Raw genomic sequence first — 16,511 nt, 5'->3', positions numbered from 1 at the left:
CACACAAATTATCTTCATATTTCCCCTGAAATTTGCTTTTAAATCGAGCATATTTAATCTTGTCTTCATTACAAGAGATGCCTTATCCAGATTCATTTCTCTGATACAAGGCTGTGGGCCATTTCCTTTAATAAATCTTAATCTTTTTCATTACTTTCTTTTTTTCTTCAATAGTTTCTTCTATTTTTTTCCCTTATTCTTTTCTTGGTTACTTTTTTCAGGGTCCTTTTCCCCCAACTTCTTATTTCTTCAACTTCCATCCCATATTTACTGCAGATTTCTTCTATGCACTTGCTCCAGCACTTTCCATACGGGTTCTTCAACTGATCCTCAATTATCTTTTTATCCTCAGAGTTTATGATATTATGGAAGAGCATTAATTTCTTATATTCTATTCTGCAGGACCCCCGGCCATATTCCTGTTTCTGCAAGTATGCCCCAATATGGAGTACTTGCAGGTAGTTCATACATATTTCTTATTATCTTATATTGGAGGTTTTCCAGATCTTTCATATCTTTGTCCCTTATTACACTCCAGGTCTCCACGTTGGCAAATATTGTTGGTACTATTAATGTTTCATATATTTTCTTTCTGACTTCTAATGCCATTTTTCCTACTTTTCTCGTATCCCTCTGGCTTTTTTTTTTTTTTTTTTTTTTTTTTTTACTGATACTCAATTCTTTGTTTCCCTTCTCTGTGTACTATTCACAATCACCCAGATACTTATACTCCTTAACTAAACTTACTTGTCCGTTCTTCACTTTTGTTTCAATCTCCTCCTCTTTCTTATTCTTTCTTTTTATTTAGATCTGTAATTGATAGAGAGATCATGTCCAGACGAGAGGGACTTAATTTAACTATATGGTACTGTGACCTTATGCAGTGCCCAATAGTGGCAAATATTTGTTCGTGCGTGCTCCTCAGTTGCATATCAAGGCCAGTAGAATGTTGTATATATTCTAACCCCCCCCCCCCCCTTCAGGTTCAGGTTCAGGTTTTTGGGATGAGACGTATCCTTTACAACGGCGCCTCCAAAATTTATCTTCTTATACTGTTTTGTCTTTTCTCCCATATCAGGTTTGATACTTCTTTTTTTTTTATATTTGTTTCACTAAATAAGAATAACCCGACTATTTTCTTTAGGTCTTCCTCGTATGGTTGTTGTAGCTCAATTACTTCATTCCTTTGTTTTCTATATTCCTGGCAAAACAACAAAAAATGTATCAAATCTTCCTCCTCATTTTCACAAAAATTACAGTTTACATTCCCCCATTGTGTCTATTTACAATATTTAGTTTTAACGTATTAGTTCTTGCTCTAAACAAAATATCACTGGAGCAAATGTATTGTCATAAAGTAACTCTTCTTTAATTTCTTTCTTCCACGTTCTATATATTTCTAAGTTCACTTTACTTTCTATTTCTTTTTTCCACTTTTCAGTCTCCCACTTTGTTTCTCAGCTCGAGCACTCTTCATTTTTCCGTATAAGAATTCAGGCCTTGAGTCTTCTTGACATAAACAAAGATGTCTACTGCAGAGTACATGAAGGATGATTCTGGCAAGTTATGCTACATTTTAACTGAAATAGTATTTGTATTTTCCGTAGACCATAGTAGGAAGGCTATAAATGATAGATTTATCGATGAATTGAGAAGATTCTGTCAGATTTTAGGTTATGTGTTTAGTGAACCGAGTTGAGACGAGCGCCTCATTTTGTAAACCGGATGGAGGTGGAATGCGATCTAATGGTCTCGAAAGAATTTCCCTTTAAATTGCTAATTTACTTTGCTATTGTGACTATTGTAATGATTTAGATCTGTATTTGATAGAGAGATCATGTCTAGATGAGATGGGCTTAATTTAACTGAAGGGTAGCGAGTCTATATTATATATATATATGACATCTTTTGACGTTTCTGTTTTTAAAATGATTTATTGTTAATTTGTTCTCTTCATTTATTTATTTCCTTATTTCCCTTCCTCACTGGGCTATTCTTCCCAATTGGAGCCCTTGGGCTTATAGCATCTTGCTTTTCCAACTAGGGTTGCAGCTTGGCTAGTAGTAATAATAATAATAATAGTGTGACCTTATGCAGTCCCAATTGGGCCAAATATTTATTCGTGCTCCTCAGTTGTATATATTCTAAAAATTTCCCCCTTCTTATTCAAGAGGAGAACCCTTGCCCCATGGTCAAGCTTTTGCAGTGCTCATAGCATATACTAAAATCTCGCAACAACATGGTGGCTGTTTTCAAGGCAGCAGTTGTATAATGATGGACAGGACAGAGCCTTTGTATATCAGCGGCCAGTTCCTTCCATGTGGATTAAAAATGGACATTAACTAGCCTAAACTTTCCCCCCTAACTTAACCTACAAGCCGTTGCCTTACCTACTTACAGGTGGCCGCTATCATACATACACCCCGACAGGACCTCCCACCTGCATAGAGACATCTAACCTAACTTACAAGCCGTGTCCTTAACTACATATCTAACGGGGCAGCTAATGCATCCCTGCGACCCCCTTAGACTACCTAATTCTCAACAGTAGGGTTGAAGATAAGGGAGTTATTGGGTATGGTCGCCATCATACACCGCTTTTCAGGGGTTACATGTACCTCATAACTTAACCTATTAACCTAGTGTGTACTGTCTAATGGCTCCCGCGCGTATCAATCTTTACCCTCTTTACCCATGCACTATAACTTCAGTAAATGTACCTTGAACGTGTTCTAACTCAACGAAAATGTTGGTATCCCCGAACAACGTAGAGGTGTATTTATACTGCAGTATATACCTCATCTTCACCCTTGCACCATATAGAAATACTCATGTGTGCAATGAATAGGTAGTAGGTTGGCCAGGGCACCAGCCACCCGTTGAGATACTATCGCGAGAGTGTTATGGGGTCCTTTGACTGGCCAGGCAGCACAATATTGGATCCTTGCCTCTGGTTACGGTTTATTTTACCTTTGCCTACACATACACCAAATGGTCTGACCTATTCTTTACATATTCTCATCTGTCCTTATACACTTGACAACATTGAGATTGCCAAACAATTCTTCTTCACCCAAGGGGTTAACTACTGCACTATAATTGTTCAGTGGCTACTTTCCTCTTGATGAGGGTAGAAGAGACTCTCTAGCTGTGGTAAGCAGCTCTTCTAGGAGAAGGACACTCCAAAATCAAACCATTGTTCTCTAGTCAGGGGTAGTGCCATAGCCTCTGTACCATGGTCTTCCTCTGTCTTGGGTTAGAGTTCTCTTGCTTGAGGGTACACTTGGGCACACTATTCTATCATATTTCTCTTCCTCTTGTTTTGTTAAAGTTTGTATAGTTTATATAGTAAATATTATTTTAATATTGTTACTATTTTATTTTTCCTTGTTTCCTTTCCTCACTGGGCTATTTTCCCTGTTGGAGCCCCGGGGCTTATAGCATGGCAAGTAATGATAATGATGATAATAAGTAACACATCATCCTAGGTTAGTTTAGGTAAGTGGTATTGTGGCATGATTATATAAGTAAGCACTCAGAGTCTTAGGTTGGGTTAGGTAGGTGTGTAATATTTGGTGGTTACTAGTAGTAAGGCATAGGTAAAGATTTAACCCTAATATACAGAGACCGTGCAATAGTGTAGTTCTGTGTAACTTTCTCTGTGCACTGGTGAGTGACAAATTGCTGTGCGGTGAATTTCGACACAACGGGAGGTTTCGATTTTTACTAGTGCTGGCACACAGGTAAACATTTACTGGTTGTTCAGGTACTCGTTTTAAAAGAATGCCTTAGCTTGGGTCAGGAAGGAATATGATGTTTAGATGATGGTAAAACTGCTTAGTTGGGATATTGGGGGTGTATGTATAATAGCGGCCACCTGTATGCATGATGACTGCTGATTAAGAATACGGCAGTTGGGGGGGGGGGGTTGCAGGGGGTCATTAGCCTCCCCTTTGGTAAGTAGGTAAAGGCATGGCTTGTAGGTTAGGTTAAGGGGAGGGAGAGTTTAGGTTAGTTGGTGTCCATATTTTATGCTCGCAGGAGGAACTGGCCGCTGATATACAAAGGCTCCTGATATTGTATGTGGGGAAACTAAGGTTACTCTCTTAAGTAACAAAAACGCATTGCCTCATTTACACTGGAGTTGTGGGTTGGTTTGCGTTTGGGTGTTGAGGAGGTAATTTCCCTAGGGAAGGTTAGATTAGGCTAGGGAAGGATAGTTTGAATGAAATGCTTAAAACATATGATTTTTCTTTCCCACAATATGTGCAACTATTCTACATTTACTTTGATATGTGTTAGGGTTAGTACCAAGGAAAAAAATTGATAGACTATGAATGCTTTACAATAGATGTGTGTGCCACACTAAGTAAAGTTGCTCACCTATATGGAAGATATCATGGAATAAAGGTCATTCATTGCAGAAATTATTTGCATAATGAGATAGTTTTAAAATATTTTTAAAAATTAATTTGTTCCGTAACCGAAATACAAACCACGCTATTTACACAGGGTTTACCTTTTAGCGCAGCTGAAATGGCGAGCCATTAGAATTTAACGAGGGTGTATTACCCCCGCGCTAGTTAGCGGGGGGGTAGGGGAGTGGTAGCTAGCTACCCCTCCCCTCCCTCACACACAGATGAATGCTCACTTTCACTTTTGGCTCGGACTGTGACAGACGTCTCTGTCTTGGTCCTCTCTTGGCAGCCATTGTTTGTTTTGTCTTTACTTAATCGCTTACTTTTCATTTACTCAATATATATGTAAACATGTTTTCATGTTTGTATACATATTTGAGTATAGAAATCAGTAAGTTTCCTTTTCAGATTTGTGTGTGTAGTGTACTTATCTACGTGGTGTCCTCGGCAGTTGGCCGCCACGGCGTTATGGGTGGCGATCGAGTTTGACTTATGTCTTTCTCTCTCTCTCTCTCTCTCTCTCTTGAGGTCGTTCACCCTTTTACTACGTGTTACTACGCCCTTGTAGCTTCCTTTCCGTGTGGGGGGGTTGCTACGCCGTACGTTTGTCTCAATTAGTTTATGAATCTAATTGTATTTGTTGATTTTTCAGCTTTGTAGAACGATTCCTTTCGGGGTTTTCGTTCTTTCTTTAGTGTTCATTCATTTTTAAATTACATAATTACATAGTTACATAATTATAATTGTTATAATTCTGTTTTGGTTACAGCTCTCCTTCCGTGAGTGTAAGTGGTTGTGAGGGCACGTGCCTGTTGTGTAATTCTTGTTTCCTTTCCCTCGGGATTCCTCTTCGGAGCCTTCCCGGGGGAATGAATGTGTACTAATGTTTTTTTTTGTTTTATTTTTTCACAGTTACTGTACCGATCTAGTTCGTTTCTGTAATATGGCAACGGTGTGAGCTGTCTTGTTGAGTCCTGGGGATTCGGCTGTTGCTGCCTCCCCCCTTGTGTTTTCGTCAGGGGCGTGTCTCCTTCTACTGGAAGTACTCCCGTGACGACGGACAGCTCTCCAGTTCGTTTTAGAACTCTCAGGAGGCTTGCCTCCTTGGGCAGGTAACTTTCCTTCCGAGGGAAGTTTTTCCTGTCCAGGCTTGAGTTTTTCCCCTTATGGAGGGTTCTCCTCTTGCCTTTTTTTCGTGCGACTATGCTCTTGGTGCTGAGCGGTCACACCTGCAGTTTCGCTCAAGGGGCTGGGCAACTGCAGGAGCTCCTCTTCGGAGGATTGCTCCTTTTAGGTCACTGCTGACCAGTCTCTTCTACGAAGTGTTTCTCTTTCGTTCGCGAGAGAGTACACTCATAGAGACTCCTCTTCGGAGGTTTCTTCTTTTGCTGTTGCTGTTGGCCTCCCTCGCCGTAAGGCCCACCGTCCGCCTCGTCGTAAGGGCCTCTCATCTCCCTATAAGGGTGCTTGAGGCGCCTTTTTGAATCTCCGTTTGCAGCCTACAACTCCTTTTTCTCGATCTTCCGCCTTGGTGCAAATGGACAGCAGTCTGATCTCGTCTTCCGACGGGCAACGGTCTTCCCGACGGACAACCGTCTTCCCGACGGACAGCGGTCTTCCGACGGACATCAGTCTCCCGGCGGACAACGTTCCCTTCGGGGCAAAGGGTTGCCTCCCACGGGGGTTCTTCCCTTGCGTGTCAGGGTTTCCCTGCGCGCCCTTCTGCTGTGTTCTCTCCTGCTCCTGCTCAGTGTTAACGCACAGGCGCTCTTCTGCTCATCAGCGCTCTCCTTTTCGTCAGCGCTTTCATGATGATCATCCCTGCTGTTCCTGTTGGTTCCTGTTACGCGCCCTGTGCGCCAACGTTCGCCCTCGCGATATAGAACTTCGGTTCAGGTCGGGGTCAAGGACTCTTCTTCTATACGCAGGCTTCCACGCGTAGCCTTCTGCTCGTCAGCGATCATCAGCTCGCCAGCGATCACCTGTCTCTCGGCGATCTCCGGATCGCCCGCGTGTGTTACAGCCGGCACGCCAACGTTCTCTAACTCTTCTGAAGGAACATGGTTCGCCAGCTACTAGCTCACCTGCGCATGCTGATCGCCATCGCGCGACCCTCAACTGCGGATGCTGATCGCCATCGCGCGACCCTCAACTGCGGATGCTGATCGCCATCGCGCGACCCTCAACTGCGGATGCTGATCGCCATCGCGCGACCCTCAACTGCGGATGCTGATCGCCATCGCGCGACCCTCAACTGCGGATGCTGATCGCCATCGCGCGACCCTCAACTGCGGATGCTGATCGCCATCGCGCGACCCTCAACTGCGGATGCTGATCGCCATCGCGCGACCCTCAACTGCGGATGCTGATCGCCATCGCGCGACCCTCAACTGCGGATGCTGATCGCCATCGCGCGACCCTCAACTGCGGATGCTGATCGCCATCGCGCGACCCTCAACTGCGGATGCTGATCGCCATCGCGCGACCCTCAACTGCGGATGCTGATCGCCATCGCGCGACCCTCAACTGCGGATGCTGATAGCCATCGCGCGATCGCCCACCTGCAGAGGCTGCTCGCCATCGCGCGACCGCCCACATGCGCATGCTGATCACCATCGCGCGATCGCCCTCCTGCACATGCTGCTCGCGATCGCTCACCTTCGCATATTGCTCGCCAACGCACGATCGCTCACCTGCGCATGCTGCTCGACCATCGCGTCGGCATAACACAACGCGCCATCGCCAACCTGCGCGTTAGCGCTCACCAGCTCACCACCTATCGCTTGTTGATCCATATCGCCAGCGGTCTTCCTCGCCCACGCGGCAGCGTGTTTCCTCGCCATCGCGCTAACGCTTGCGTTCGCCGCCTCGGACTCGCGCTCATCCACCTGCCCACCCTCACGACCGCTCCCCTGCGCGCCCGCGCGACCGCTTGCCTGTGCGCCCGCGCGACCGCTTGCCTGTGCGCCCGCGCGACCATTCGCCTGCGCGCCCACACGCCCACGTGCCTGCACGTCTACGCTCATGCGCGTCCGCGCCCATGCTCTCCAATGTTCGCCCACGCGCGAACCAACGGTTTTCCATCACGCGGATGGATGGTGTTCCGTCGCGCGAACCTACTGTGTTTTTTCGCACAAACGTCGGCTTATTTCTTGCAGTATCCATTGCTCGTCTGTGGGTTATCGCTCGCCGACCACCAGCTCTCGCCCTTCCTACCACGCTCGCCCTCCTTCTGCGCTCCTTCGCTCACCTTCGTTTGCGTTACCGTGCATGGGAGCTTCCACGTTCGCCCACGCGAAAATCTTTGAATTACCGTCGCGCGAGCTCCAGGGCGATTGTGACCACGATTCCCAAAGGGGTTTTCGCAGCATGGCCAGCCTGGCGAGTTCTTCTGGAACGTATTTCCAGAACACGGCCTCACCCCGTAAATGCAGAGCATGGCACTTGCAAGAATAGGAGAAACTTAAGGGAGATCTGAGCAACACTCCTCTTTCCTGAACCTGGTTAGCCCTTCCCCATCATTCCCTGGAAGGATTTTTGGCGGGGGGGCTTTCCGTTCGAGATTTCTCTATCGGACAAGGGGTGACTGCTTACCCCTTCCTCTGGGAGCTTACCAGGTTCTTTCCCTCCTCGGTTACGGCCCGAGGTTTGGTTCAAGGAAGCTACAGGAAGAGCATGGGTACTTTCCTCCTCTCGAGCTCAGGCACCTTGGCCTTTTGTCGTTAAGTATCTAACTTGCGGACAAGCTCGATGTTGTACCATCTGGACGCGCTGACTGAGGGCTTCCTTCGGGTGTCTCATCTGTGGAGGTCGACGACCTCAGACACCCTTCCATCCTTGAGAAGAGTTTGTTTGTGCCCAAGGACAGAGACTTAGACAGCGGCTGTGCGGAGGAAATCGACTTCCGTTTTCACTCCTCCAAGGCGCTTTCTTCCAGACTCTGCAGGGCTCCAGCGCCCTTTTCTTTCAATCACGTCGGCCTAAGTTATCGGCTACGACAACTGGGACAAGGTGACCAATTGCAGTTTCCTCCTGTCAGGAACAGATGGCACGGGAGACTCCCCCGGGGGGGCATAGTCCTAAAAAGAGTTCACGAACTCTAGGATTGCAGGTTTTTCTCTGGGAGGATGCTTAAGGTTACTCATCCGAATGACAGCTTCCCGATGCCCATTCCCGCACAATCTCTGTGATCAGCCAAGGATATCGCGCCTGCCGTCTCTGTCAGCGAATTCAGTGTGTCTGAACCTCTATGCCATAGCGTCAGCAGAGTTGCCCGGTTGGGCAGAATGATCCATACCTTAGGCGAAGGTCTTCCTTAGGATCATCGACGGCTTCACCCCCGGCCTCCTCAGTCGATCCTTTCTTGTAAGAAAGGATCTGAGAGGGGATGTCCTTAGTCGACCTCTCAGCCCTGATCAAGTTTGTCGAACAAACTTCGGCCAGCGTAGACCAGCAGAATCGATCAGACTGGTAACGAGGTGACAGGACTCCTTAAACCCTGGATCGGAAGGACGGGTACTTTCAGTTTCCATTCCATCCATCTTCCAGGGTGCTCGTCGAATTCAGCCTAGACTGCAAGTATTCCTGCTTATGATGCAGTGTGGCTATCCCGCCGTGGCATGGCATAGCAGGTTTGTTTCCCCAGAGAACTCTCCCTGCCTTCCTCTTGGCCGCTCAGGTGCAGGCTTCCGCCTCCTCTGCTGTTTGGAGGGCTGGTCAACTCCGGTAGGCTCGGGTTCGACCTTCTTCAGCGCCGGGACAAGCTTCCGGATGCTTACCATGAGTGTGGGCTCATGGTATTTTGCTTGGAGCCTTCTCTTCCTCTGCCTCAACATCTGGAGTATCTGGCCATGATATTGAGTCAACGGCCTTACCACGTTGGAAACCCCGCTTCTTGTCCGTCCAGCGAGGTTAAGCAACGTCGGTACTTGGATGGGTGACCACCTGGGGACGCCAGATTCTGTTACCACATCCTCCGAGCCTTCCTTTCGGTTGACTGTGGCAAGACTGAGGAGAGTCGCAGTACCTGTTCTCAGTCAAGCAGAGCTTTCAGCCCTACCTTGGAACGTTTCCTAGATCTCCTTTCCTCATTGACCCGTCTATAGTCCGAACGGTCGCCTCAGGATAAGTTCCATGTGGGGCGATCCAAGTTCCGGTAGCTTCAGGCAATGTTTAACCGGACTTCCTGGCCCCTATGGGACCAGCGGAACTATTAGACCTGCAATGGGTGTTGACCTATGGAGCCTCTTGATGGTAGTGGATATTCTCGTCCTTTCCCCACATTCTTGAGGCTGTTCTCGGACTCGTCAAAGGAAAGGGGGGGGGGGGGCATGTTCCGGTCCAGGCCTATGGTCAAGACCTGAAGGATACCTCTCCATCATTCAGGCAGGCTTAGGGGCCTTAGTCTGGCCCCTCTACAGATCCTACAGCTCCTGCCGAGTCGCCCCGTGCGCGTCGACTTCATGGTTCTGGCGTATTCTAATCAGCAGGGGACGCATTTTCACACCTTCACATCTTGCAGTAGAGATACCGGGATGATTGAGATTCTCTCAATACCACCATCGGCTCTCTCATTCCAGGCAGGGGAATGTTCTCTCAGAGTGTACCTGGGGGTCTTTGACCTTGGGTAACCAGCAAGTACTGGTCTGGGGGACCTGATCGCGACAGCTTGGAACCTCAAGCTTCCGCTATTCTTCCCCCCAGTCTCAGACCCCGAGACTCTGGCAAGATGCATTCCAGTGATGGTGGGACAACTTCGACGCCTGCGTCTTCCCTCCCTTTTGTCTGTGGACAATGGGTCTCAACAAGACCAGGTTGTCTGTCAACCTTTCAATGGGAGAGCTCCACTGGGACTATGCGCAGAACGGTTTCTGGACCCTCTGCTTCCCCTGACGGAACTCCCGGGAGAGCTTCTCCCACGGCGCAGACTACTCAAGCAACCACACTGCGACATCTCTCCCGAACCGGGGCGTCGCTTCGGCTTCATGCCTGGAGACACTACTCCTCCTCCTCAAGAAGAGACAACCCGCTACAGTCGCGGTACGGAGGTCGCGTCATCTGCGATAGTCATCCACAGGGGTCTCCCAGGCAAAGTGAAGAGTCTAAGGTGGTTGGTGCCGTGGGAGATATACCTCTTCCCTTGAGGCCTCTTCTCCAGCAATAACGGTCTTATTGCCTTTCGGCGGGAGGAAACTCCTTTCCGCTCTCGGCAATGAAGCCTGTCGCTCAGCCTTTCCCTGACCTTCAGGCTTAAAGGAATAACTTTTTCCTGCCCGCTGGATCTATCCTCGCTCATGCGAAGCTACGATCGTCCCTGCCCTAGTCGGAGGAAGACCTCCAACTTGGAGCATGGCTCGGACTTTTAGTCCTTTAAGAGATCTTCTCAAGACCCTTTACTGTACGACAGGCCTCGGATTGTATTCCGCCTTGGGTCTCCTGCTCACTCTGGCCACGGCCAGTGTGTAAGCAATCTTCTTGGTCTCTTACGACTCCCCCCTTTCTAAGGAAGAGGGGAAGGCAACATTCAGGCTCGCTCCTGAGTTGTTGGCTAGACTCAGAATCTGGGGGTCCCGGCCCTTCGGTTCGATTCATTCAAGATTTCGAGTCTCCATTCTGTATCTGATGTCCCAAGACCTTCTCTGTCTTGCCAGTAAAGGAATCGAGAGGTTAGCGCTGGGAACAGCTGCAGTTTGTCCTCAGTTGCAGCCGATTTGGGAGCACAAACAGTTGCAGCCGATTTGGGAGCACAAAGAGGACATGGGGGAGAGTCACCAGTATACCTCTTCAGCCCGGACTCAAGGACATTCGTCTCGACCTGTCTCCAGACCCTCCCCCGTCACGTCGCCCTACAGCACGATGTTGGATACATCGCAACATCCCTCGCCTTCGAGTAATACTACTCTGTGACGCAGGTGCTACAAGCTGGAGTCTGGAAGCGCCTAATGACCTTCGCAGCCCGCTTCCTGCAGGGCGTGACCCACAGGAGTCTCGATACGTTTTCTATCGCTCTGTGGTGGCTACACAACAGCTGGTCTAACCTCAGGCTCCTTTTTGGACAGGTAGCAGAAGGTTGAGGGCATTGTTATCAGGTGTTAGTCTGCATGAACGAAAGAAGTATGTCTGGCCCTTACTTCTTTCTTCATCATCCCCTCTACGGGGAAGCAGCATCCTGGTCTCTGCATAGCTGACCTCGAACCTCTGCAGGTAAACCATGCTTCCTTGTGTTCCGAGTACAGTGAACCCTCGCTACTTCGCGGTTCGACCATCGCGGATTCACCACTTCGCGGATTTTTTCCATAACCCATATATATACAGTAATATATATATATATATATATATATATATATATATATATATATATATATATATATATATGTATGCATGTATTTATGTATATGTGTATACATATAAATATATATATATATATATATATATATATATATATATATATATATATATATATATATATATATATATATATATATATATATATATATATATATATATATATATATATATATATACACACACACACACACATATATATATATATATATATATATATATATATATATATATATATATATATATATATATATATATATATCTATATATCTAAAGTAGGAAGATGTGATGTAGTTCTAAGGGAAACGTATGGGAAATATGTCTGGGTAATAAGCAAAGCTCTACCTCCAGTTTGTTTCTACATTATGATCAGAGATAAATGTAAACAAAACATTGGTTGCCATTTTTTATCGTGCTTTTTAGCATGTTTAGGAAATGCATGATATAAAATCACCTTTAATATTTGTGCCTGTTTTAGTTTAGGGTACTGTAGTACATGCATTAAGTGTTCTGTACATTAAAGGGTAGTTTGTTAACAGTACTACATACAAGGGAAGGTTTTAAAAGTCTGAATATACATGTTGAATAAATAGGTAAATATGGTGTCACTACTTCGCGGATTTTCACCTATCGCGGCCGCGACTGGAACCTATCTACCGCGATAAACGAGGGTTCACTGTATTGAGTCAATACTGTCGCGTCCCCCATACCCTGACGAGGTGGTATTGGGAACGTCCTAACCCAGAGTTCCTTCTGGAACTCCAGGTCAACTGCCTAGGACGGGTCACACTTCTTCCTTCACACACAAGCTTACGTAGGCCACATGGTTCCTTGCGAAGCAAGGAACTTGTGATGTGCAGGGACTCCTTTTATCGAGTGCTACTCACTCGGATTCTGAGTCCCCGGGTAAAGCCAAAGCCAGTATGGCTGGGGACTTTCCACCCTACCTTAGGGGTAAGTCACCCTGTGTAAATAGCGTGGTTTGTATTTCGGTTATGGAACAGATGACAAATTCGAAGATAATTTGTATTTTTCCTAACCATACAAACCTTAGTTATTTACACATATTTGCCCGCCAGCCCTGTCCCCCAAGACAAGTCCTACCTCTAAGTGAAAGTGAGCATTCATCTGTGTGTGAGGGAGGGGAGGGGTAGCTAGCTACCATTCCCCTACCCCCCCGCTAACTAGCGCGGGGGTAATACACCCTCGTTAAATTCTAATGGCTCGCCATTTCAGCTGCGCTAAAAGGTAAACCCTGTGTAAATAGCTAAGGTTTGTATGGTTAGGAAAAATACAAATTATCTTCGAATTTGTCCTATTTCTGTAATTTTCATACGATAAAATCATACTATACTTGTGCACAGCCATCTTAAGGCCGATTCACACGACCTGTTTTCTTTCCGACAGGCTGGGTGGTGGCTAACCGCCGTCGAAATGTTGTACATTCACACGAGGCGTTCCGTATCCGTTTATCCGCGCGCAGTTTTCATTGTTTACTTAGACTTGTCACGTGAAGACCGAGTAAATCACGATAATTTTGACACTTTAAAAATGTTGGTTGATAACTGTGTTGATAAAATAAGTTATGCAACTTCATTATACTTTATGCATCATGCCAAGAATATTAAAATCCACGTGTTTTATTTAATGCCTCTACAGTCATTTTCCATATCTTTTCTTTATGTAAATTATTTCTATACATCTTGTTTGCCATGTCAAACATCTCCTCATACCCTTGAACAAGTTCAATTAACCTCTCAGACATGGTGTCAACAACAACCTAACTCTAATTTTTATGACTATACTATGAGGAAAAGTCGAGGTTGTCGGTCACGAAACGAACAGGTACGGTACAGGTCCTCGTTAATACGAAACAACATCAACCCGTTAGTTGGGACGGATGGCTAACGGCCGTCAAACCGGCCGAGGTTTCTTGGGAAAGAAGCCGAGCCGACTCGGACGGCTGACGTTCGAGGGCCGCCGTCTGCCTGTGTGAACAGTTGCATTTGAATACACGTAAGAAACCTAGACGCCGCTTAACCGCCGGCGAGCCTGTCGGAAAGAAAACGGGTCGTGTGAATCGGCCTTTAAGTGTATCCAGGTCTGAAATACATCAAGAACTGCATGTGTGATGTATGGTACAGTACTTACAACCCAACTCAAAATCACAGAATATACACCATAGAGATATAGTATATCCTCACCTAATGCATCTTAGCCCAACGTAACTTGCAACACTGCGTGCTTAACTGTCTTGAGGGCTACGACCCCTGGTTCCCTTCTTTTGATATCTACGTGACAAATCCCCTAAAGCAAATAACCGCAAAATGATTAGTTGTTCCAACACCTAATACAAACCATTTTGCTCTACTATAGGATATATACTTTGGCAAAAGCTGAAACTAGCCATAAAACTTTTTAGTGAGGTATAACAACCCACTGCTAATTAGGGGGTGGGGGGTTGGCGTAGATCATCCGGTGATATGACGTTTCTTTTGCTTTTGGTTTAGGTAGAGTGCAGACGTGCCATTTCTTTCCTGTTAACCTAAGTAAATTATATTTGTGTATCTGTGATCTTTGAGGTTGGTAATATACGGGTTTGGCCTGGCGTTGAATGTCGCCCTTGCGTCACCTTCATGTCGGCTGTGGAGACTGATCCTCATAACCTTTGTCCTGCTTGCAGATGTCACTCCTGCTCACAGGAGTCTCCTTGCGATGAGTTTTGAGAGTGCTCATCCTCACAGTGGGTGAGGTTCAGTAAGCTATGGAAGAAGTCCAAAAGGGATTCTTCCTCTTCAGGGTCATCCTCTAAGGTGAAGAAGTCCGAAATTCTTACTCCGTTATCTTGTTCCCTCCCCATTTGGTCTCCTCTGAAGGACGAACAAGTAAGAGTGATTACCGTTTAACCCCAGGATAACCCTTAGTTAGAGGACTCCGTCGCTTCCCCTAGCGAAGCGTTGTTACCCTCAGCTGTAAGGAGTCTCTTTCTGTTGGGCCTTCCTTGGGGATTTTGGGTCACCCCACTAAGGAAGGGCTTTTATAGGTGCTACAGTTAGGGGCAAAGAGGGAGTACACATCCACCTCCCCAGAGGTTGACCACGGTCTTCTCTTCCAAGACTGGGGAGGGTGACCCTGCAGAGCCCACTAGAGCTTCTCATGCCTTTAGCTGCATCACCCTGCATCTGCTCATCACCCTGCATGCCGGCCTTGTTATAGCTCTTTGGAGCACCCAGATGGTAATGCCTGCCAACCGCTTCCGTTCACCGCCTCTCCCATCGATAAGTCTTGTAGGCTATAACCCTTCAGGCTTATTGCCCCATATGGTGATCCTCCGGCCGCTGCCTCTCATCATCATGCCTGTAGGGCACATCAAAGCTCATGGAGTTTTGTGAGGCCAGGCCCTTCGGAACCCCGCCTCAGGCTTTCCTCCCCTGACGAGGAAGAGCTTGTTTTTCCTGCTGTGCGTCAGTGCATAGGAAAACCTTTCTCAGCTTTGCTTGCCACCATACGAGGTCGTGCCTCCTTCTAGGAGCATACAGTACTAGACAACTCACCAATCTGCTCTGGGAGTGCTGAGGATTATTCTTGTTCTTTTCATGCTTGGGCAAAGAACCCTCACATGTGGGAAAGCAAACCCAGATTTGTTCCGTAACTGAAATACAAACCACGCTATTTAATATGGGTATTAGTTTCGGCGTAGCTGAAATGACGAGCCATTAGAATTTTAACGAGGGTTTACTGCCCCCATCGCTAGTTAGCGGGGGGGGGGGGTAGGGAGGGGTAGCTTGTTACCCCCCCCCCCACACCTGTGATGAGCTCACTTTGCTTTTGGCTCGGGTGATGATCGGATGTGTCCATTCCCACCCTCGCCTACATTGACAGCCATTGATCTTTGTTTGCTTTTTCTTTTTGACAGAGTGTTTGGAAGTTGGCCTCTACGATGCGGAAGTGTCCCGGTCTACCTGACCGCGCTTGTGGAACTTATATGTCGGTGGTCGACACGGACCCTCACACCTTGTGTCCTTTTTGTAGGGGTCAACGGTGTGACTGAGATAAAGTATGCGGTGAGTGTAGGGAGTGGTCTACCTCCCAGTGGGAGAGGTTTTCCCGGCGTCGGAAGAAGAAGTTCAAACGGGATATTTCTCCTTCAAGGGTTTCCTTGGAGAGAGAAAATCCCAAGGACTCTTCCTCCGTAGCCCAAACCTCCTCCGAAGCTCCCACTCGATCGGTCTCTTCCGAGAGGCCGTCGAGTGGTAGCGTAGGCTGCATTTCTGTTAACCAATCTTGGGGTTTGGGAGAGGGAGTTGCCTCCCATAGCTAGGCAGCTCCTCCTCCTCCCGCGGGGGAGGATTTTAATTCTAATGATAACGTGTCTAACAATGATTTGTTACAGCTTTGGGCTTCCTTGGGGCTTCAGGGCTCGCCCTCCAAGGAAGCTCTGTTTGACATAATCAAGTTGGGAGCTGCTGTCAAACAGTCGCCGGCGTTAGCAGAGGTTGATCCTCTGTCTATCGTCGACGTTGTTGTGGCAGAGCCTTCTGACGAGTTAGGTCAAACCTCTGCTTCGGTTGCTGATGTAGCTGAAGGCTTAGTTCCCCCCTCCGAACATCCTTCAAAGGAGGAGCTAAGTCCAACAGTCTCTCCTGCAGGTGTTTCTCCCCCTCGGGGGAATTCACTAACAGAGACTCCTCTTCGGAGGACTGCCGATGGTCTGCCTGCTGCACCCAGAGGATGTATCAGACGCAAAGC

At 47.1% G+C, this 16,511-nt stretch overlaps 1 protein-coding gene across 1 annotated transcript in view; it reads left to right on the top strand.

Annotated features, from left to right (window-relative positions):
• The first annotated feature begins 1,438 nt into the window (after positions 1 to 1,438).
• The window catches only part of Pym (partner of Y14 and mago), an 89,214-nt gene continuing 74,141 nt past the window's right edge, over positions 1,439 to 16,511 (top strand). The window contains exon 1 of the mRNA XM_068363020.1: positions 1,439 to 1,559. Coding sequence (XP_068219121.1) covers positions 1,526 to 1,559 — 34 coding nt within the window. The 5' untranslated portion in view covers positions 1,439 to 1,525. The remainder of the gene's footprint in view (positions 1,560 to 16,511) is intronic.

The sequence above is a fragment of the Palaemon carinicauda genome, chromosome 39 (genome assembly GCF_036898095.1).
Source record: "Palaemon carinicauda isolate YSFRI2023 chromosome 39, ASM3689809v2, whole genome shotgun sequence".
NCBI lineage: Eukaryota > Metazoa > Arthropoda > Malacostraca > Decapoda > Palaemonidae > Palaemon > Palaemon carinicauda.
The sequence above is the reverse complement of the archived record's forward strand: the minus strand, read 5'-3'. Positions and strand labels throughout refer to the sequence as shown.